Raw genomic sequence first — 21,883 nt, 5'->3', positions numbered from 1 at the left:
CATGGCTGCCTCTATAGGAAGCATCTACACTTCCCCTTCTCTCCTGGCTGAGTCCTGACTCCCCCAAGAATCCATTCTTTTCTTCACACTCACAGGAATCAGGTAGCCTTGGCCTCTGCCGGCCTCATCTGTATCCAATCTTACCATCTGTGATGCTGTGGGGCCATTTCCATAGGTGGATGGGTTTCCCAGCGTTAATGTGTTGCGAGTGATGGTTAAAAGACTCAGAACAAACAAGATGCTACAGAGGGCTCCTCGAAATATCTGCCTAGGGAGGGGAAGCAGCAATAGACTCAGAACCCCAGCAGTGGGCGGTACCTGAAACAGAAGGGCTGAGTGCCCTCCACCAGGATCCCTGGGCTAGCTAGCCAGACAAGCACACTGAGTTAGTGTGCTGTGCAGTGGAGAAGCAGGGTCTTGATTGATTGATTAATCAATCAATCAATCAATCAATCAATTAACGCTTTATAGACAGTGGTTTACAAAAGCGAGTGTTACCAGATGCTGCCTCCCGCTAACTGCATACCTGGTTATCACTGACAGGAAGCTGTAATAAGAGACCAGGGAAGGGAGAGGAACCCTATTTCACACTTCTCAGCTTTGTACAGTTTTTTCTGGGACATGACCACTCCCCTCACTTGCCATTCATTTCCAGAGGATCCCTCACTTCTGTTATGGTCCCAAGCCAGCCAGCGATTTCCAACAGACTCTTTAGGGAGGGAGCTTAACAGAGTCTGATTGTGTGCATGGGTCTATCCACATGAGTGTGTGTGTGTGTGTGTGTATGTGTGTGTGTGTGCGTGTGTGTGTTCTTAGCTGGAAAAACATATCTGATATGCCTATTGTGTTCCTAATAAAAAAGTAATTAAAGTTCAATCCCATCTGGGCCATGGAGATGTGCAGAAGATGCGGTGAGGAATCAAGCCAGAGCATTGCTGAGCAGCTGCCGAGAAACCTCACCCTGGGTTCATACGAAAGTGCTCACAGATTTAGAGGCAAGAAGTTCCAGTTTGCCTCTGCAGAAACTAAGGCCCCATAAGGACGGGAACTCTAATTCTGCACCCCCAGCATGTAGCACACCCCGCAGGAAGCACTGAACATTTGCTAAGAAGATGAGGGACTGGAAGACATCCTTGCTAAAATCACTTGCCCGAATTTGTGTGTTACAAAGCATCAGGGTTAGGGTGAGACCCAAGCCTCCTGAACGTCTACTGTGGGGGAGTCGTCTTGCTCTCCCAACTCCAAGAACAACAGGGGCCCTTGTGTCTTACTTACCTAGGCTCCCTTGTGCCAAGCCATAAGGACACTGAATCTCTTCGAAGGTGGCACTAGAGAGGACACAGCCTGTAAAGTGCTTCTCTGCCATGCCACTCACGTCGTCACCTGTCCCCTGATTTATTTTAGGCTTTGTGTCCTTGGGCCGTTAACTAATTTTTTTTTTTTGTAGCTGTTTAGGGCACTTGTCCTATTTGGATACAAGAAGCTAGACAATAAGAGCTCTGCTTCTGGTAAATAGGAAGAAAGTCAACAAAAGGCACTACCTAAACCAGGCCCTGAGCATGTTTCATCACAAGCTTTCCAGTACTGGGGACAGTCCACCATCTCAAATGCAGGGACAGAGAGGGCTCCACTAGACCTGGAGTTTGCTTTTCTCCCCTCTATGTAAGGAAGAATCTGGGTCTAAAGAAATGGGTGGCCCAAGCAGGCAGGGAGAAAGGTCACTGCATATAAAGGGAAGAAAGGCCCACAACAAAATAAAAGGAAGAGAAGAATATGTTTTGATGAATCAAATGGAGGGAAGGTGGGTCTCCCTATGGTCCCTGGGGTGTTGCCCCCGGGAGCAGAGGGAACCGCCAATCATAGCTGCAGAAAAGGCTTAGGGGAACTTTCAAAGCAGATGAATTAACTCTCGTGCTGCAAAGTGAATGTGTTTCCCAGGCAGCTGAGCAGAGGACCCTGCAAGGCAGGGGGCTCCGGGCCTTAAAGAGATGAGAAGGCTGCAAAGGACTGACTGTGACAACATCTGAACCTGCTTGCCCAGCACAGCTGCGTGGCCTGGATAGAGGCCATTCACAGCCAGGGGGCCCCATCCACCCCCTTCTGCCTTGTTAATGAAACCAGCATGGGGATCCTAATGACTGATCAAAGCCCAGCCAGCTTCCCCAGGCCTGCTGCACCCCTGGTTCTGCTTGGAGCATCTGGGCTAGGACAGGGAGGGGACCCAGGGTAAGTGGGTTGGTCGAGAGAATGCTTTGCAGCCTCCTCTATGGCTGTCTGACCTTCCCAGTTGCAGGAGGTGGGGAAGTGTCTGTTGACTCTGGAACTATGAATGCAGTTCCCTTGGTCCCTGACATCGTTCTCTTTAGTCCAAGAGTTGCAGGGGCATAAAGCAGTGGACCCGTGCTTCCATTAAAACTCGACTTCCATTAAAAGGCCTTGAGCAAACGCTGACCTGCCTTCCTTCTGAAGGGCGCTCACCCAGATGAGCCTGAAAGACGGTTCTCATTTTGTCTGTCATCATGCTCTCTCTGATGAACGAGGAAGCCAGTCCTGAGTAAACTGCCCAAGTCCCTTTTAGAGCAAGTATTATTACATCATCCGGCGGCAGCTCCCGGCCACCTGGCTATCCATCGATTCCAATCCACTCTACCTACCAAGTGCCGCACCCACCAGGGCTAAAAAAAGGATCCATTAAGATCTCTGCTTTCTGGCTAAATGTTCATGCAGCAGGACTTGCTGTAGATGCAGACAGAGAGTTTTAAACATTGGCTATCTGCCCCAACAGACCAGATGATCTAACTCTGTGTCTTGACTATAAACCAAGAGCATCTATGGAACCGTAGGGGTGTGTCTATGTTTGAGGAAGAGTAGGGTGGAGCTTCTGCTTCCCCTTTCCTTGATAAGGGTTTGGTAAGGGTAAGAAGCTGTTGCCCTTACTACCAAACCCCCATCTCCTGGAATTGTTGGTAGAGCTGGGAGAACTTGGCATTGTGGGGAATGCGGCATACGTATATGCCGCCTGATGAGGAGCAGGAGGACTTCAAGGTATGTCTGAGGAGAAAACTAATGAGGATATAGGACTAGAAGGACTCAGGGTGGTTGACGCCATTCTCTAGAAAGGAGACCAGAGTGACATTTGCTGGTGTGTGTGTGTGTGTGTGTGTGTGTGTGTGTGTGTGTGTAGAAAGAGGTGGTCCCAGTGACTATGATGGCCAGGCCAGAGTTGCATAATAACAGAAACAATTATAGGCCAACCAACATGATGCATTGAACTGATGGTCCATCTGCTTCATATCCAGCCTCCCTGAAGACAACATTTTCTTATACAGTTCTGAGTTTGAGCAATCCACCCCTATCCAGTGCACAGAATGAGAGAGGGTCTGGATATCAAGGGCACAGACATGGTATAGTGGAATTGAGATATTAGAGGGTTGTTTTTGTTTTGTTTTGTTTTGTTTTGTTTTTTAAAGACAAAAAATTAAGCGATCCAAAGAGAAACCAGAGTATGAGGTATCGTAATTAGACAGTAGAGGGCGCTGCCTCTCCAACAGAATTCAACAGGAAGATACAGGAAGGAGGAGGTAAGTGTACTTGAAGGGTACTGCTCGGCTGTTGCTTTTGCAATTTCTAAATACACAATCAGTCTTCAGAACATAATAAACCGAATGACGTCCTTATGAGAAGTCACAGAGTTCCCCCCAGACAAACCCAAGCAGCCCAGAGGGCCTAGAAGCCACTTAGCCATCACAGCACTCTGGCTTATGCCCAAATAGCATGGGGCCATAACCATTAATGCTTCTCTAGTAAAATGGAAAAGAAAAAAAAAGTCTCCGTCATTTTTAATAACTTTATTCCCCAAACTTCAAAATGAAAATTGCCAAGTTAAGAACTTGCCTAGAAAAAAAAATTCTAATTTATTATAAAGAAGGTCCGGGGCTTGGGAATTTTTTTTTTTAATGCAGATTCCTAATTTTCCAAAGTGACATTCTCCTGTGCATTTGAATAGATTATGCTCAGTATTGCTAGCCCTTAGCACAACGGGAACATTATTAAAACGATCGCACGGGTCTCTGAGGAGAGGCTCTGTGTCTTGCTCCCTTTCTCATTTTGGGGACTTCATATCAGAGACTGTCCGTTCCTTGCCTGTGAAAGGAACCGGGTTTCCGGGGAGGTGATGTGGTGGTGTGTCACATAGGAAACAAAAGTCACAAGATTAGACCTGAAAGGGTGATGAAAGAGTGGGTCTCGCTTCCTGAGAGTCCCCTGTTTAAGATGAGTCCTCGTGTGCCTAGCCCACAGTCCTATTACCAGGCCCGGCTTTCCCGAAGACAGTGTCAGAGAGCAGCTGGTTCTTTAGGATAATGACATTACAAGGGAAATAGAGCAGAGTTTTCCCCTGAGGAGCTGGGGTTAGCTCTTGAAAGCTGAGAGGGAGGAAGGCAGGGGACCAGCTGCATGGGATGTTAGTAGCCAGGCATACATGAGAGAAAAAACCCATCCCCAAAGAACGGCGAAAGAAAGGGACCCCTGGGCCACCTGACTCCAAAGGCTTTTCTTCTGTGAACCAGAAACCTCTATAGACCTTCTTTGGGAACCTGTCTCCCTGCTTCTTTCTCCCACTTTATCACTGCCTTAACCCTTCTTCCTTAACCTTCACTTTCATCCTACTTCTTTTTTTTTTTTTAAAGATTTATTATTTATTATATGTAAGTACACTGTAGTTGTCTTCAGACACTCCAGAAGAGGAGGTCAGATCTTGTTACGGATGGTTGTGAGCCACCATGTGGTTGCTGGGATTTGAACTCAGGACCTTTGGAAGAGCAATCAGTGCTCTTAACCGCCGAGCCATCTCCCCAGCCCCTTCATCCTATTTCTTAATGTTGAAGAGATCCAGGGAAGGAGTGTGAAGGTCCCGTGTACAGCAAGCCCGGAGACTCAAGGGCACGTGCTGGCAGTTCACTGAATGATGAGGGGAGAGAGGAGTCAAAGATGGTCTGCAGAGTGGTCCCTACATCACCTGGCAACTTCCCAGAGGGTGGGAGAGGCATGGGGTGCAGGGCAGCTGCTCTGCGCTCACACTCAGCTGCGACATCAGCGGGCCATAGGACCTAATGTGAACCACATCCCCGGCTCAGAACTAGCTTCCATGTGGTCGGCGAGGGTGATGATGTTTGAAATGCTGGTGCGGAAGGGATAGAGAAGGTCAGAAAAATGGATTCTGCAGAGGAGGTGGATTGACATACAGTAGCTCTTCCCAGGGTTAAATGCCAAGTGAACGTTCTAGTGGATGCGATTCACAGGGCACATGCCCAATAGGTAATGACTGAACCAAGATAGACTGGCCAGACTAGGTTAGAGAAAGGGGAACATGCTACAGGGGGAATTGAGTGTGAACGCACAGGTTCCAGAACACGGGCTCTCAGAGACTCGGGCTGCTTGGGAGGCCCCCAAAGCAGAGATAAGAAGGGACGGGTCTCAGGAACTGCAGTCACCCAGTCTGCACAAGCTAGAAGCTTCCAGGAACAAGGAGGAGGAGGAGGAGGAGGGGAAGGAGGAGGAGGAGGAGGAGGAGGAGGAGGAGGAGGAGGAGGAGGAGGAAGAAGAGAAGAAGAAGAAGAAGAAGAAGAAGAAGAAGAAGAAGAAGAAGAAGAAGAAGAAGAAGAAGAAGAAGAAGAAGAAGAAGAAAGCAAAAGCAAAAGCAAAAGCAAAAGCAAAAGCAAAACCAACAAAAACCAGAGGGAACTAAAGTATTGGGAAGACACTGCCGCTGAAGGCCACAGGTTCTGCAACCAGGGAAGGACTCTCAGGAGAGCATGGAGCAGCAGCTGGAAGATGAGAACTGGGGGGAGGGGGGAGGGCAGTTGAACTCGTGAACCAAGAATCCTTCTCTTTCTAGGCAGAAGGCCAGCAGAGCCTTAAGAGACTGTTCTAATAGGCAGGTAGCTGGGCACTGCTCAAGAGACCAGGGGAAGGGAGATGTGGTACTGAGGAAAGCAGGGGTCTCCTAAATAGGCTGTGCACATCGTGTCCCCAGATCGCCCGTGTCAATTTTGCGCCCAGCAGTACTAAAGGCACTTAGTACTTTCCAATGTCTGCAGGGCGAGGGTGGCAGACAGGTCTATGATCACAATTCCAGGATATGGTCCTGGTAATGGAATTAACCCAGACAGTGTCTGAGCCTGGTGTTTTGTCAAGTCCAATGACTCTTCAAGGATCTGTATTCTCTAGACCAGACTCTCGAGAGAAACCTCCCCAAGGCTGACAGGCAGGCTAAAGCTGAGTCAGGACTGTGGCCTGGGAATATCCCAGTTCCACCCTCACACGGGTTTCCAAGGCTACCGTACCTCCCCACTCTTCCCTGGCACACTCACCTGGGGGCTGTCCTGGTAGGGTGGGGGAGGGACATTCTGCGTGGCCATCATTGTCAGAGCTGGGGCTGGGGAGGCATGTTGCATCATGGGATTGATTCACATGGAGGATCTGTGGGCAGAAGAAAAGGGGCCCCGCGCAGTTAGTACAGAATCAGGCAGCCCAGGGGACTAACCAGCTTTACATTTTTTTCTTCCAACTGGAACACCTGTAGTTATGGGATATACAGGGACTGGATGCAGATTCTTCGGGGGAACAAATGAGATCGATGGAAAGGGGCCAGGTGGAGAAAAGTTTGTTGTGCTATTTTGACTCAGAAGAAATAATATTCAAATTATATGTAAAGCAATCTGTACCCCTGCGGTGATACTTGGCCCAGCATAACTAGTGGGTAGCTTGGCCGATGGCAGGCCTGCTACATCTCTCTGCCTTTGACAAAGATGCTCCTGGCTCAACCCTTCACAGGCTTTCGGAACCATCAGCATTCCCCTAGGCAGTAAGCCCATCCGTTTCCAACTTCAGGGCTCGGGGTCTCCAAGCACCTGGCTTACCCTCCCAAGTGTGCTCATTACACCCCCTAGCGGTAGCAAGGGACACGGGCCATCAACCTTCTTCAAGACTAGTGAGAGGTGAGCTGCGTGGAAGTTTTTAGGAAGGGACAGAACAGAAGAGTGCATTCTGGGACACCAGAACTTTCTTCAGTTTGGGTTCAATACAGAGTTGCCTGTATGCAGAGCCAGAATTGCCAAATGCACGGCCTGCTTCTTACATAGGAGGAGACAGGTCATGAGAAGTGTGTGTGTGTGTGTGTGTGTGTGTGTGTGTGTGTGTGTTTTACAGGCCTTCTTCACTGCATCCCATACCACCCCATCACTAGTAAATGAATTGCCCCTTGGGGCCTCAAAATTTCTCCTTGAACTAGACCATGGCTTGTAAGCAGAGACATCCTGGCAGTGCCACCCAGGGAAACAGAATGCCCAGAGGAGATGCTGAGTTGCAGTGGGTGCCCTGAAATATTTAGAGCCAGCCACACACAGGCTAGATGCTGCTACAGCACTGTCCAGCTCGGGGCAGGAAAGCCCGAAGAACATGGAGAGGAGGAAACCGTTCCTAGGCAGAGGGGCTAGTGAGCTACAAGTCTTTGGGAGACGGTGTTCAGACTTCCCTATCTCTCTCCCTGAGGGCACTCGGGGGGCTCTACCAAGTCTCCCCTAGCAACCTAAAGGGTCTCAGAGGTGCCATTCAAAAACAGATGTTGGTCTCAGGAGTGTGTGTGTGTGTGTGTGTGTTTCGTTGTCATCATCATTGTTGTTGTTTTGTTATTGTTCTTTTCAGAGAGGGAAAGAAAGAACTACCCTGGCCTGAACTGAGCCTTCAGAGTACCAGGCATGCTTTGACCTCAAGTGCACAAGCAAAGCAGTGTGGATTCATGTTTCATTCAGCGGATGCTTATCACATATCAACTGTGTGCAGGGAACTGTGTGCTGAGGAGTGAGGCTGGATGGATGAATGAGGCCAGATCTCCTGGGGTGGGGTGGGGTGGGGTGGCGGCGGGGGTGGGGGTGGGGAGAAGGTTGGTAGAGGGAAGTGATACCTTGGCAGGAAGGAAGAAAGTAAAGTGGGGGTTGGGATGCCGGTGCTGCCGGGCATCTTGTCTTCAAGGCTTGCCCTTCTCTCCATTCTGACCTGCCTCAGCAGACTGACCACTGGGCTTGCCTTGTGTCCATCTCAACACAGGACTGGAGCTGAGACCCACGCTATCCTTTGCACAGGAGTGTAAGAGAGAGCAGAGTGGGAGAGCCTCTCTCCTCTGTCAGGAAAATCATCAAGGCTTGTCTTCATTGCCGAGATTTGTGTGGGTTGTTGCCAGTAAGCAAGGGCAGAATAGAGAGAATTCCAGAAGGAAAAGGGAAGACAGATTATTTCCTCTTCCCCCTCCTCTTTCTCCTTGCTAGAGATGGATTCCAGGACTTTGTGCCGTTCTAAACATGTATGCCACCACTGACTTACATCTCTTGCCCAGAGGAAAATTCCTTGAGACATTAGAAAGACCTTCAAAATGAAGACTTCTAAAGGGCGCCAGGTGGGGGGTGTGGCACACATCTACAATCCTGGCACTGGGGAAGCAGAGGCAGGGAGGCACCACAAGTTTTGAGGACAGTCTTATATTTAGTGCATTTCCAGGACTCTAGGTCTACATAGTAAGACCATGTTTTCATACCCCTTCCACACACACGCCACTCTCCTACTCCCCAAAGCTGATACTGAAACAAGTATATGAGCTCTCTCTTTGAAAACCTGGGAGGAAAAAGAAATGGAGATCTTGAGAGATATTAAAAACTCTGGAAGATAAAGTAGCTTTGACTGGGCCTCATGTCTGGAGCAAGGGGAGAGAGAGAGAGAGAGAGAGAGAGAGAGAGAGAGAGAGAGAGAGAGAGAAGAGAGAGAGAGAGAGAGGTGCCCCAAAGCACCAATCTTATTCAGTATTCAGTGACTGAAAAGGCTGCAGGGTTGCAGTACCAGAAATCTCCAGGAGAGGGAGCACAGGGCAGAGACACAACTAGAGCAACATCCAGGAAGGCTTTTTTTTTTTTTTTCCCCCAGCCGATTGGGGCAACTGTTTCTTTTAACACTGGGTTTGAGTCTTTTGGAAACTTCATTCCATAAATGAGAAACTCACATTGAAGGTAAGGCAAAGAAAACTCAAAGAGAAGAAGTATGATTAAACAGAAAAGTCATAAATCCTCAGTCTTTTCTTAGCGCTCCCATAATGAAGGCAAGGTCTGTCTAGAGATGGTGTCCCTTGGTAATGTCTGCTGCCGAGCAAGGAAGGATAGCTGAGGGTGTTCTGATCCTAGAATCAACCACCCACGAGGCAAAAGCAGTTTTCAGTTCCAAGCCTGCCATGCTTGCAGCAAGGAAGCTAGCTGGCTCCGGCTCCTCCCTTTTTCTGGGGACACCATAAAAGTTCCTAGGCCACTGTGCTTTGCCTTCTAAGTATTTTTTTTTCCTGAAAGAGAACTGAAGGACATTTCAAAGAAGGAGGAGGAGGGAGGAGGAGGAGGAGGAGGAGGAGGAGGAGGAGGAGGAGGAGAAGGAGAAGGAGAAGGAGAAGGAGAAGGAGAAGGAGAAGGAGAAGGAGAAGGAGAAGGAGAAGGAGAAGGAGAAGGAGAAGGAGAAGGAGAAGGAGAAGGAGAAGGAGAAGGAGAAGGAGGAGAAGGAGAAGGAGAAGGAGGAGGAGGAGGAGGAGAAGAAGAAGAAGAAGAAGAAGAAGAAGAAGAAGAAGAAGAAGAAGAAGAAGGCTCAAACAACACACTGGAGCTCAGCTCCCCCATGGTCATCTGGGGAGACTCACTGTGTCCTTAATCCCTCTGTCTACATATGCACTCCATCTTGCTTTAACATCCTTGAAGGAGCATAAACACCATCTTGGAGAGGAATATGGGGTTCTGTCATCCTGTCAAGGTCTGGATATAGGCAAGCCCTTTAGCAATAGCTGGGCGGTCTTGGACCCTTAGGGAAACTGCCCTATACACTATCTTTGGCAATAGAAAGAGGACCAAGTTCAGAGCTCTGGGGATCCAGAGCTTTCCTCGGCAGTTCTGTGGGGTTACTGGCCCTGCCCAGAGACCCTCTCATTTCTGTCATTAGACATCACGCCAGGGCATTCAAGGGACCACGCTTAATGCCGTAGTCAGAGGGCTCTGAGAAACATTTACATTGGAGAATTGCTTGGTCTGGACAAGGCTTGAGAATTTTCCCTTTAATGCTGAGGCCTTTATTACAAGACAGCCACATGGCGGGGAGGAAACCCTATGCAGCACTCAACTCCACAGGATATCCAGGAGGAAGCAATTCCTGTCACTGATACTGTCATCGAAAGGTTCCAAAGCGCCATTTTGCAGGCTCAGGAGTCAAATGAGGTATTGGGGGGTTGGAGCCTCAAAGGCAGGTACGAAAGACTCTTGACTTTGAGAATCAGGAATGTGCAGCTTTGGGGTGCCCCTCTCCATGCCTTCTTAGCACTGGCTCCCCAGAGGCAGCGCCATGATGCCCTCAGACTGGAGCACAAACTCCACTGTGTTGACAAACATAGGCTTAGGGAAAAAATTGCCAAGCTCGTTAGAAGGAGCTCATTAGGACTTGTTGACATGAAACCCATTAGACCAATTAACATTCCATTAACGGCCCGGGGCACCAAGGGGTTAATGCTGCCGGGCAGTAATTGGGCAGGGGTGTAGGGGTTGGGGGCTCAAGGCCTTAAGGATGAGAGACGAAGTCTAATTGGGAGCTGTCTGGCCAGCTGGTCTGACAGCATTTGTTCCTGGCCCCTGACCCTCGCTGGGACTAAATTGTATCCTTGTATCCGGTGCTGAGGTAGAAGAAGGAAGGAAAGTTCAAACTTGCTCTGGCTCCTCTCTGTCCTGCTCCTCCGCTCCAGACTGGGCAGGCAGATGGCACAAAGAATGAGGGGAGGGGCTTCCCCGCCCTCCTCCATGCCCCAGAGTTCTGTTTTCTTCATCTGTGACATCCTCTCCTCCACTCCACTGGTCTTGCTTTATTCATTTTATTTTATATTTTATTTTTGAAACAAAGGTCTCCTTAGGTAGCTCAGGCTAACTCAGACTCACTAGGTTTCTGCCTCAGCCGTGGTGGTGTAAGTGCTGGGTTTTGCATATCACATCTAGTTGGTTTAGTATCTTTTTTATTTTTAGCTCTGAGAACTGAGAGCCCTCTCCCATTCAGAAACTGGTTTTCTGTGATATTACCTATTGTCTTCTAAGTAGAAAAGCACGGGGAAGTTTCAAAGCCTAATGTATCCCAGGAGAGGGGGGTATTCTGCCTACCTCCAATAGCAGTTAAGAGAGGCCCCCACCCCCAACGGTTTCCTTGCTTTGGTGTAAATGGAGCCTGTGGAAGTCTCACTCTGTGACTGGGCCTCCATTCCCCCATCCACAAACCCAGTTGGATAAGATTTACAAAATCCCAGGATCTAGCCTGTGCTTAGGGTCCAAAAGTCTGAGTTCTACAACCTGAGACCCTCTTGCACAAGTCACCTTCACTTCTGGACTGCGGAAATAAAAGAAGCTTCCAACATCTGCAAAATCGTTGCACAGAATTAGCTCTGCACATATGTTTATTGAATTGAATGCCAACAATTGTATTGCAGCTTCATTCCAAGGGTCAGTCTGTTCTCAGTTTCTCTTCCTCCCCCCAGTTCACTAGCAAGTGGGGTTGGCTGATGAGCGGGCGGGGCTGGGGGGCGCAGGCGTCCTGAATCTAGCAAGCCAGGAATCCTCCATCATCCTATGCCATGGCTGCCTAGGTTATTTCTCCACCTGCATCCTCAAAGCCTTCCCTCTCTGAACAGCTGCCCAGGACAGCGGTTCTGACTCTGACGTCTAGACAGATTTGCAGGAGGCTGAAATAACACTGTGAACGCAGCAGGAGGGGGTGACTGGCTGCATTAGTAACCAGGCCAGCTTAGCTTCTCCTTTAGGGGCAGCTGCTTCAACCTGACTCAGCCCCCCACAACCCCCCTTCTTTTCCTTCAGAGACTAGGCTTGTCCCCTGTGACAAATGATGCCGGTTCAGCTCCCCTTCCAAGAAGCCACCTGTAGGTGGCGTCGTAGGGCCCCTCTTTAATTGCGTTATGTAATATAACCTGTTTATAAATCAAGTAATCAGTCGCCCCAGGATTTACAGCTTCTGATGTGTATAGAGAATTGGACTTTGAGTCAAATTTAAAAACAAATAAAAATGAGAGGCAGCTGTTGCTGATAGTGTGATATTCATCTTTTGGAAACAAATTCACCCCAGTGCTATAAATTATGCTTGGAAAAAAAGTGTTGTTGGTGGGAAGGAATTGGCTAGGTCTCCTCTGCTGGCAACTCCGAGCGATGAATCTTGAAATAACGGTGTCAACCTGTCACTGATTTCATGTGACTCTGTGGATTTATCTAAAGAAACGCAGGCGTGTGGATGCACACACACACACACACACACACACTCCCTAGGTCTCTGTAAAACTCAGTAAAAGCTAGAAACCATAAGCTGTTGCTACAGTGTCTGTAGTCCTGGGATGGATGACTGGACTTAGCACAGAGAATAGGAGGACAGGGACAAGTCTGAGGCCAGTGGGGGATGGAGGAGTAAGGAGGAGGGTGGCAGAGGGTGGAGGAGGGTAGAGGAGAGGGGAGGAGGGGGAGGAGAGAAAGGAGGGGAAGGAGAGGTGAAGAGAAAGGAGGAGGGGAGGAGGGGAAGGAGGGGGAGAGGAAGGGGAGAGGAAGAAGGAGGAGGGGGATGAGAGGGAGGAAAAGGGAGGAGGGGAGGAGGGAAGAGGAAGGGGGAGAAGGATAGACAGAAATGAGATGTGCCAATGGGGTACAAAGTTCTAAAATGTGAGCAGAGACTTTACATCCAAGTCAGTTTTTCTGATTGAACTGTTTTCAAAGGAGGGAGACATGAAGGGTCTTTAAGGTAGGAGCTGAAGGACCCTGACCTAACTCACAGCTCATCAAACACTGAGGAATCCACTGTACTCGAGATGACTCAGGAGAGCACTGCTGGGCTGAGAGAAAGCCTTAGGCCCTGTGAAGTCTGGTGACATGAAGGCCAGAGACTGGCAGATGCCACTTCCTAGTCCCCCTGATTTCAGGCTGCTGAAGGCTAACGTTTGGTCAGATCAAACTCAGGGCAGGTCTTGGAAGCTAGGTCTAGGACCCGGGGTCATATCGCTAAGAGGAAGTCATGTGGATAGGAAGTGAGATTTGCTTGCTCTCAGGTCTCAGTCCTTAATTTCTCTCTGTCCCAAGGATCACTCGTCCTACAGTTCGTTACTCTTACTAAACAGTTACAGGTGCTCGGTGGGTCCCAGGACACGCTGTGCCTGGCCCAGAGCCTAGGTTCTCGCTGAATGACACAGAGGGCCTGCTTCCCCCCCTCCAGCTCTGCTGGGACACTCGTTGAGTATCTACTGACCGGATAATAAAGGCCACCCAGCCCACTGGCCACCTATGACGGTCTGTGCTAGTGTTCCTTTGCTACCTTTCTAGGGTTTTCTATATAGAAGGTGGCACCAGGTCATGCCCTGGGATTGAGACGCTGGTCTCCGGGCAACAGAGTGGAGACGCAGCAGACTACTCAAGAAATGTGAAGATCTCTTTCCCTCCGTCTCCATCAGCCCTGAGTGCCTCATGGAGAAATTGAGTAACACAGACCCTCTTTGGCTTCTCACACCAAAACCCTCCGCACACCAGTTTTCTCTACCCCAAAGCTCACCCTGACGTTTGTCCTTTATATAGAATAATAATACTTCCCCATGAAGGTGACCAAATGAGTCTTTTTCCACACAGTCATTTATGATCATACGCCATTTTGATCATGCATCATTACATCAGCCTAGAGATTGAGTACCAGTTGGACCAGGTTTCCCACAAAAGAACTCACTGTCTTGCTCTGTCACCAGGAGGCATATGGTCCCGACTTATAAGAGCCCGGAGTTCACTGGCTACCACCAACTCCCCTCCACTATCCCTCCAATGCAGCCATTCCCTAATTTGGCACAAAAACACAGTCCAAGGCCCAGAACCCTCTTCCTCATCTGTTCCCACTTGATACCAGCTCAGCAGAACTGTGGGGCCCCTAACTGCCACCTCCCTGTCTTGCTGTCACACCTTCACTGGCTTCAAAAAGCCGCTGATATATTTTACAAACTGAAACAGCAATTTAATTCCCCCCGATAGCAGCAATTGTCCATTAGATCTTCCTACCGAGGAGCTTAACAATAATTCCTTTCATCCAACTGCTTGCCTCTTCTTGATCTGAGAATCAATCCCATAAATAGCAGGCAAGAGTTTGCACATTACTCTCCCCCTCCAGCTTTTAGCATTTTGATGAAGATTCTCATCTCTTCTTTAAACACTTTACAACTTGGCAATTTTTCTCCCTTTGGTTCCTTTAAACAAAATAAAACAGCAGCGCAAAACCGGAGAGGGGCGGGGGCGGGGACGGGGGGTGGGTGGGGTGGGGGGCACATTGCCTGTAAGAGGGAGCGTGGTGCTCTCAGGCCTTTCCCAGAAGGCTTTGCTCTTCCCCACGCTGGGAAGCAGAGGGCGGCTCCAGGACTTCAGATGGGGTAGGCTGCTGAAAAGGAGGTGCCACTCTGCCCTGGTGGGGTACCATTAGCCTCTTAAATTCACACTCACTCAGGTTGAGTCTTGCTTTTGTCAACCATGTTCAACTTAAAGAAAATGTCCCCTCTTTCCTCAACACCCTTCTGTGGTGCCCAGAAATGGAATCGAGAGGAAGCCTAGAAGGTGCCCTGCAGCAAGGGCCGCGGTCGCCTGCCCAACCGTCTCACCTAAAGATAGCATTCTGAACTCTTTCCCTTTTGTTTTCTGTTTTGTTTTAAAACAGGCTCACGCTAAAGCTCACTGGGGACAACTGAGAGTGACATCACCTGGCCACTGCCCTCAGTCCCTCCCACCCTTCAGAAGGGTGGCTTCTAACTTGAGAGCCTCCTGCCTCAGCTCTCCAACCACTGGGACCACAGCCATGCCCCAGCACATCTAGTTACCCTCCTTCCCTTTTCAGGTTATCCTCCTTTGAGTCTACATCATGGGTGGGAGAAAGAGAGGAACAGGGCTAAGGGGAGGGCTTAAGACCGTTGGTTCAGTCTTGGGTCTTTTCCTTTGCAACTCCAATGATTATTGGCAGAGGGGAGCCCTCCCAGTCCTCCACCGGGTGTTGGCAACCGTGGATTGCCAGGGCACCAGGGAGCTCTAACCTGGCCTCCTGAGATACCACCGCGTTCTCTCTCTTGTCTGCACACACGAAGAGAAACAAGTCTAAAGATGAACCCAGGGATGCAAAGTCCCCCTCGACAGACTCGATTCCCAGGTTTATTATTATTTGTGGAGAGCTGATGGCAGCCTGGGGATCAGAGCTGAGAAAACAACACAGGCCTGGCCCCGGAGGCTCACAACTCAACAGAGACAAACAGTGCAGACACTGGGGATTCAGGATGATAGAAACCAGGTGGCTGCCTCCCTGATGCCCTGTCTGCCTCTTCTCTAGTCTGAGGGCGGATGGAGCGTGAACTGGAGGGGGGAGGCAAGCAGGGAGGGGCTGGAGCACAGAGCAGGGGCTTGGGAAGCCTCTTCAGACCATTAGCTGGGACAGTCTCAGATTCCTGTGGAGCCAGGGCCTCTGCAGAGAACCCGCCAGGCCTTTTCCTCTCTGAGAAGTACCACTCTCTGGCTGTTGGATAACTCTTTGGGGGCTGGTTGATACCTGGCCCCAAGTTTTTAAGTTCATCTCCAGGAAAAATAAAACAAACGGATGAAAAAACAACCCTGAGGTCTCAACAGTTGGGCATCCTTCTTCAGTTCAGGTGGAGTCCACCTTTGTCCTCACTGCTATTAGAATGAGGGCATGTGCCTCCACTCTGTATTCCTGATATCCGGAGAAGCAGGCCACGAAGGTCGGAGGATGTCAGCTATGATGTGAGGGAAGTGAGTTCATACTGGACCCTAGAATCATGCCCCGGCTGGCACACATGTCCTCTGTCCCGACCTAAGATGTACCCTTGGTACCGTTTGCTATGTTTATCGTCAGGATAGGACGGTATTCTGTATTTCACAACCATGTCACTTTTCACAACCATAGTCAAACTTTTGCTCCAAAGCAACTGACCACGAAGCCTTCTGTTCCCTTCCCCCTGAGACCAGCCTCACAGAGCTGTTCAAAGGGCAGACGTGGGGCACCACTGTAGGATGCAGAACTGAAAGGTTGCTCCATGCATTTCTAAGTCATAAAAAGTGCCCATCTCTGCCACATGCCCTTTCCTGCCCAGTGACCCCCTTTGCTCCCCAGCATAAGGTCAGAGCTATAGCTTCTGATTTCGAGGTGTTGTTTTGCTGGGTTAACACGCAAGCTCACAGGTCTCTTTTCCTGGTAAACATTCCTGCATGGCTACACATCTATTACTTGGGCTTTCTGCTAAAGGGCAAATAGAGGACCCTTTAGGTCCAGATGCCACTGAGACCTCAGAGAGGAGGAGTTGGTTATCCCCTTTAGCGTCACTAAATTTGATGGTGATGAGACAATATGGAACAAATAATAACCATCATTTAGTGTGCTCTTAGCTCACACTGAGTGTATTACTAAGCACATAGGGATGCCCTTGTTTTTTCTCTGCCATGTAGAGTCAAGTTGTTCCAATTTGTGGATGAGAAAACTGAGGCTTAGACAGGTTGGAATCATTTTTAAAATATTTTACACAGTCTGAGGAGTCCGAATGTTTCAGGGCAAAAGCAGAAAACAGCCAGGGAGGGAAGTGATCCCAGAAACAGAGAAATGACCAGCGCAGAGAAGGCAAGACCGTTGTGGAAACAAGAGGCCATCTTGGATTTGGCCCTGTACAGAGACTGTTCCTTGATTTTTGTGTGGTCCAGACTTCTAAAAATCACATCATGAAGAGAATAGTGGAGTTTAGTGACAGCTAATGCATATACCTTCCATACCTTCCCACAGTGGGGCTGCATGTCTCCCACAGTGGGGCTGCTTCTTCCATGCCTCCTTCCTGTTGGTACTATTATCCCGGTAGCAAGCAGAGCTAGTCCAAATGTATGCAAATATTTGATTGCATTTTGCTCTTGTTATTTTATGGAAAAAAAATGAATGAGGGGGAGATGAAAAAAAGAAAATGCTGATACCAGAGATAAGAATGGTGTGTGTGTGTGTGTGTGTGTGTGTGTGTGTGTGTGTGTATGTCTTATAACATGATAAAACTGAGACAAAGATAGAAAACATCTAGCGTGCTGAACACAGCAAATCTGGAGTCTCCTTCACGGATTCACTGGTCTGTGTGCTCAATTAGGAAGGGAAAGAATGAAATCAAAGAATGAACACGAGATAATGAGTGTCTGGTTGAAGACTGCACCTCAGAGGCGTTGGAGAGTTGGGAACCTGATACTGTATTTCCTTGTCTGGCAGGAACTCTGAAAACACACGCGGCAGGCCCAAGTCCCAGACTGCTTGTCCCTGATCAGACATGCCACATGGGAGACCAGAGCTCGGACTCACACTGTCTCAGGGTCCATCAGTGCATCCTGGTCAATCTGGACCCAGTGCCTAGTTGGGGCTTAGGTGGGGTAGGGGAAGGAGAATTCTGCTGTTAACCGGATCTCTGTCTTCACATAGCCTTGGCCATCCCACGCATGGCTTTCCAAGGCCATCCACAGTTACTAAGAGGAGTCCCTATTCAAAAACAATCCAAAGGCTAAGAGACTCTTGTCTCTTACTTTCCAAAGTTCAGCAATATTAGGTGTTTTAAGTCATGGCACTCGGTCATTAGGGAGTGATGCTTTATTTAGGTCATATCAAAGTTCTAGCTGTTCATTTTTGTTTTGTTTTGGTTTTTGTTTTGTTTTTAACAGAAGCCCCTTCCAGTGTGCCTTTCTTCTGTGCTTTCTCCATCTCAGCTCAGAGAGACTCCAGGCAGGAAGCGGCATGGGCAGTCGATAGAGACATTGTCATGGGTCAGCAAAAGGGTATTATTACTCATAGGCTCCGAAGCAGGCAGCTGTTAGACACAGGGACAGAGCACCCGGACTGTGTGTTGGCTCCCAATGGCTCCCTGCTTCCTCCTGCCAGCCCCCTTCCCTTTCACCCAGCCTTAGGAAGGGGTCTGGAGTCCTCTGGCTCCTACCAGGGAAACCTTTAGTCACGCTTCAGCCCTTCCAGCTGCATTCAGACCTGGAGACGTGTTTCATATTGGCAGCAGACGCTTTGAACACTAGCAACTTGTCTGAGAAATATAACTCACAGAGTTTTTGCGATGACGACTTATTTCCTATCATTATGATGTTTGATGGGGGAAAGAAAGAGCCCTACCTCCAGCAACTTAAAAATCGTGTCTCCCCCTTCCCCTCCTTCCTCCTAGCAGATAAGCTTCCCTTGTCATGGCTGGGCAAGGAAGAAAGAAGTAGAGAAGATAATTTTGTCCGTTGGTCTTCAAGGACCAATTAGGAGGCGCCAACTTACAACAGATCTCAATCTCCTGGGAAGCATCTTGACTCACCTTGTCCAGAGCAGGGTGACTTGGGCAGGCAGGGGAGCTGAGCTGTATGAGGAAGGCCATCAGGGTAGAAAGGACCGGGAAATGGGATTCCCATCCAAGATGATACCCCTCTACGCACCAACTTGATAAAGCTGGGATGGATCCCTGCTCTCTGGAGGCCTCTCTGCGGTATGAGATCAGAGTCTCTGCTCTGGGGCATTTGGAAGACCCACCTGCTAGGTCCTCGTCCGGGGATTTGTACAAGAGAGACTTGAGCCACCAGGATTCTTTCTCTAACAGGAGATGAGCATGGGCTACAAATATGGGGCGGGCAGGTAGGCAGAATGGGCAGAGAGAGAGAGAGAAGGATGTAAGGAAGCCAATTTCAGAAAGACTGGGAGGGTCGAGGACTATGGATGCTTGGGAGATGGAAGGCTCATAACAGTGCTCCACAGCTGGGGAATGACTACCATGGCTGTCCTGATTCGTACCCCAGCTTTCCCGTCACAGACCGGAAACTCATGGCCTCTTCCCTAGCCTAGCACAGGAGGATGGGGATCCAGGGTTCCAGGGCACATTGTTCAGAGGACCAAGAGAGCTCGGTCATAAACAACCAGGAGCTGTGTGTGACTCCTTAGAACAAAGAGAGGAATTTTTTGAGGTGAAGCAGCAAGTTGGCTACAGGGTCCTCTTTAGAGCTCAGGTCCCAAACTGCAGACTCACTAACCAACCAGTAGGCTCTGGTAGGTTCCATGCACCGTGTGAGCAATTGACTGTGCCGCTTGGAGATGACAGAGACCACTGAGGGTGGTGACTCAAGAAATAATAAGACGAAAAATTTCCCTGAGCTGAGGTGACTTCAGAGTCAAGAGGACCCCAAGGGCTGGAGAAGAGAAAAGCCCTGTCTGATTCTCTTGGTAAACAAGACAAAACAAGGCCTGGGAAAGGAAGATTTGGAGTAAAACTGTCAACCAAGGATGTGATGGAGTCAGCATTGGCTGTGTAAAAACTCACTCTATTTCCCATTCAGCAACACTAAAAAAATAAAATAACAAAACAAAACAACAACAAAATGTATCTAGAGGCAATATACCAGCAAAACTAACAGTTCTAAATATTATTACCACATAAGGAAACATCATAGAAGGAACCGATGACTCTACCGAAGGGGGAAATCCAGAGGGACAGGGATGGGGTCACTACACCACCATGTTCCCCACCCTGGGGATCTGTCTCTCCTGCAGTCAAAGCACACAGCCAGATTATGTGGCTGAGTGGCATTTCCATTTCCACACTGGGTTCATGCCTTCCAATATAGTTCAGTCATTTTAATTTAATTTTTTTTTACTTATTTTTTTAAAGACATATTTATTTTATGTATATGAGTACATTGTAGCTATCTTCAGACACACCAAAGGAAGGCATCTGATCACTTTATAGAGATGGTTGTGTGCCACCATGTAGTTGCTGGGAATTGAACTCAGGACCTCTGAAAGAACAGTCAGTGTTCCTACCTGCTGAGTCGTCTCTCCAGCCCTTTTTTTTTAAATTTATTTGTTTTACATCCTGGTCACTGCCCCCTTCCTGGTCACTCCTCCCACAACCCTTTCCCCATACCCCAACCCCCTTCTCACGTGAACAGGTGGGGCTCCCCTGGGTGTGCCCCCAACCTGGCACTTCACAGCTTCATATCTCCCACTGAGGCCAACCAAACAAGGCAGCCCAGCTAGAACATATCCCATACAGGCACCAGCTTTTGGGATAGCCCTGTTATGGTTGTTTGGGACCCATATGAAGGCCAAGCAACACATCTTCTACATATGTGCTGGGAGGCCTAGGTCCAGCCTGTGTATGCTCTTTGGTTGATAGTTCAGATTCTGAGAGTCCCAAGGGTCCAGGGTAGTTGATTCTGTGGTCTTCCTGTGGAGTTCCTATCCCCTTCAGGGACTGCAATCCTTCCTCCTATTCTTCCACAAGAGTCCCCAAACTCACTGTTTGGCTGTGGGTGTCTGCATGCATCTGAGTCAGCTGCTGGGAGGAGCCTCTCGGAGGACAACATGCTCCTGTCTGTAGTTCACTCTTTTAATTGACCTCTAATCAGAATCTAGAGATAACTACATTTATGCAACAAAACGCAAATCTTCCAAGTCTTAAGGTAAAGAAAGTAGGTAATATACTATTGTTATACTACATACATGCTGTGTGTGAAATACTACATAACATGTTTATATAGTGCTATATATTGGACTATTACAGTATTTTCATTTTTGAAACAGGGTCTCATTATGTAGCCCAGGCTGGCCTTGAACTCTACCATGCTTGGGTAAATTTATTTATAATATATATGTATATATAATGTGTGTATATTCTATAATAAAAATTATTATACCTACTATTTAAAGCATTATATCCTGGCACTGGAGAGATGGCTTGGTCAGTGGGTAAGAGCATTTGTTGCTCTTGTAGAGGACCTGGACTCAGTTCCCAGTATATCTGTGACAGCTCATAACCATCCTTAACTCCATTTCTAGAATATCTAATGTTCTGAGGGTACCAGGCACACATGTGGTACACATACATGCAAAACAAACAATCATATATATAAAATATAAAGCAAATAAATTGAAAACAATTTAAAAGCATTGCATTTTATGTACCATAATAGAATGTAGAATCCTACTATAATACAGGATATATAGTTCCCCTGGCTATTCATTGCAAAATTAGAAACTGAAGAAATGCCATCAAGATGAAAGAGAAAGACCAAGTATTGTGGAGTCTGTCAGGCTGGAATCTTAGCACTCAGGAAGCAGAGACAGGAAAATCCCTGCGAGTTCAAGACCACTGTGATCCATGATGGTGAGTTCCAAGCCAGCTAGGATCTACAGTGAGAGGCCGCCTAAAAATCCCAAAAGTAAACAAGAAAAGAGAAAACAAGATGAAAGGGAAAAAAAAGATGAAGCAGTTTGAACTTAGAATTTTAATGCATACACTAATCTAGAGCATATATGGATGGATAATATATGTTATATGGTATAATACATATAATATAGTTATATAATAAATAGCATATATAGTGTCATATGGAATTATGTATAATTGTACTATATATAATACTATATGACACTATATATGCTATTTATTATATAACTATATTATATATATTATACCATGTATCATGTAATATTATCCATGTAAAATATTATATTTTATACTATTAAGATTTAAATTTATATAGTACGTATAAATTTTACATAGTATGGATTATATATTATATAACACTATAAACTAAAAATAAATACTGTTAAGTATAGGATTACTATTGTTGTTGTTTTGAGACAGGGTCTCACTTTGTAGCCCTGGCTGGCTTCAAGTTGGTAATCCCCCTGCTGTGATCTCCCTATTGCTGGGATTGCAGGTGTGTGCTACCATGACTGACAGAAAACATAG

General features: G+C 48.0%; 1 protein-coding gene across 2 annotated transcripts in view; it reads right to left on the bottom strand.

Moving 5' to 3' along the window:
- The window catches only part of Pknox2 (PBX/knotted 1 homeobox 2), a 262,123-nt gene that overhangs the window by 70,327 nt on the left and 169,913 nt on the right, over positions 1-21,883 (bottom strand). For both annotated transcript variants that reach the window (XM_052188700.1, XM_052188701.1), the window contains one exon: positions 6,372-6,480. In XM_052188700.1, coding sequence (XP_052044660.1) covers positions 6,372-6,458 — 87 coding nt within the window. In that variant the 5' untranslated portion in view covers positions 6,459-6,480. The remainder of the gene's footprint in view (positions 1-6,371; positions 6,481-21,883) is intronic.

This window comes from Apodemus sylvaticus, chromosome 7, assembly GCF_947179515.1.
Source record: "Apodemus sylvaticus chromosome 7, mApoSyl1.1, whole genome shotgun sequence".
In the NCBI taxonomy this organism is placed as follows: domain Eukaryota; kingdom Metazoa; phylum Chordata; class Mammalia; order Rodentia; family Muridae; genus Apodemus; species Apodemus sylvaticus.
The sequence above is the reverse complement of the archived record's forward strand: the minus strand, read 5'-3'. Positions and strand labels throughout refer to the sequence as shown.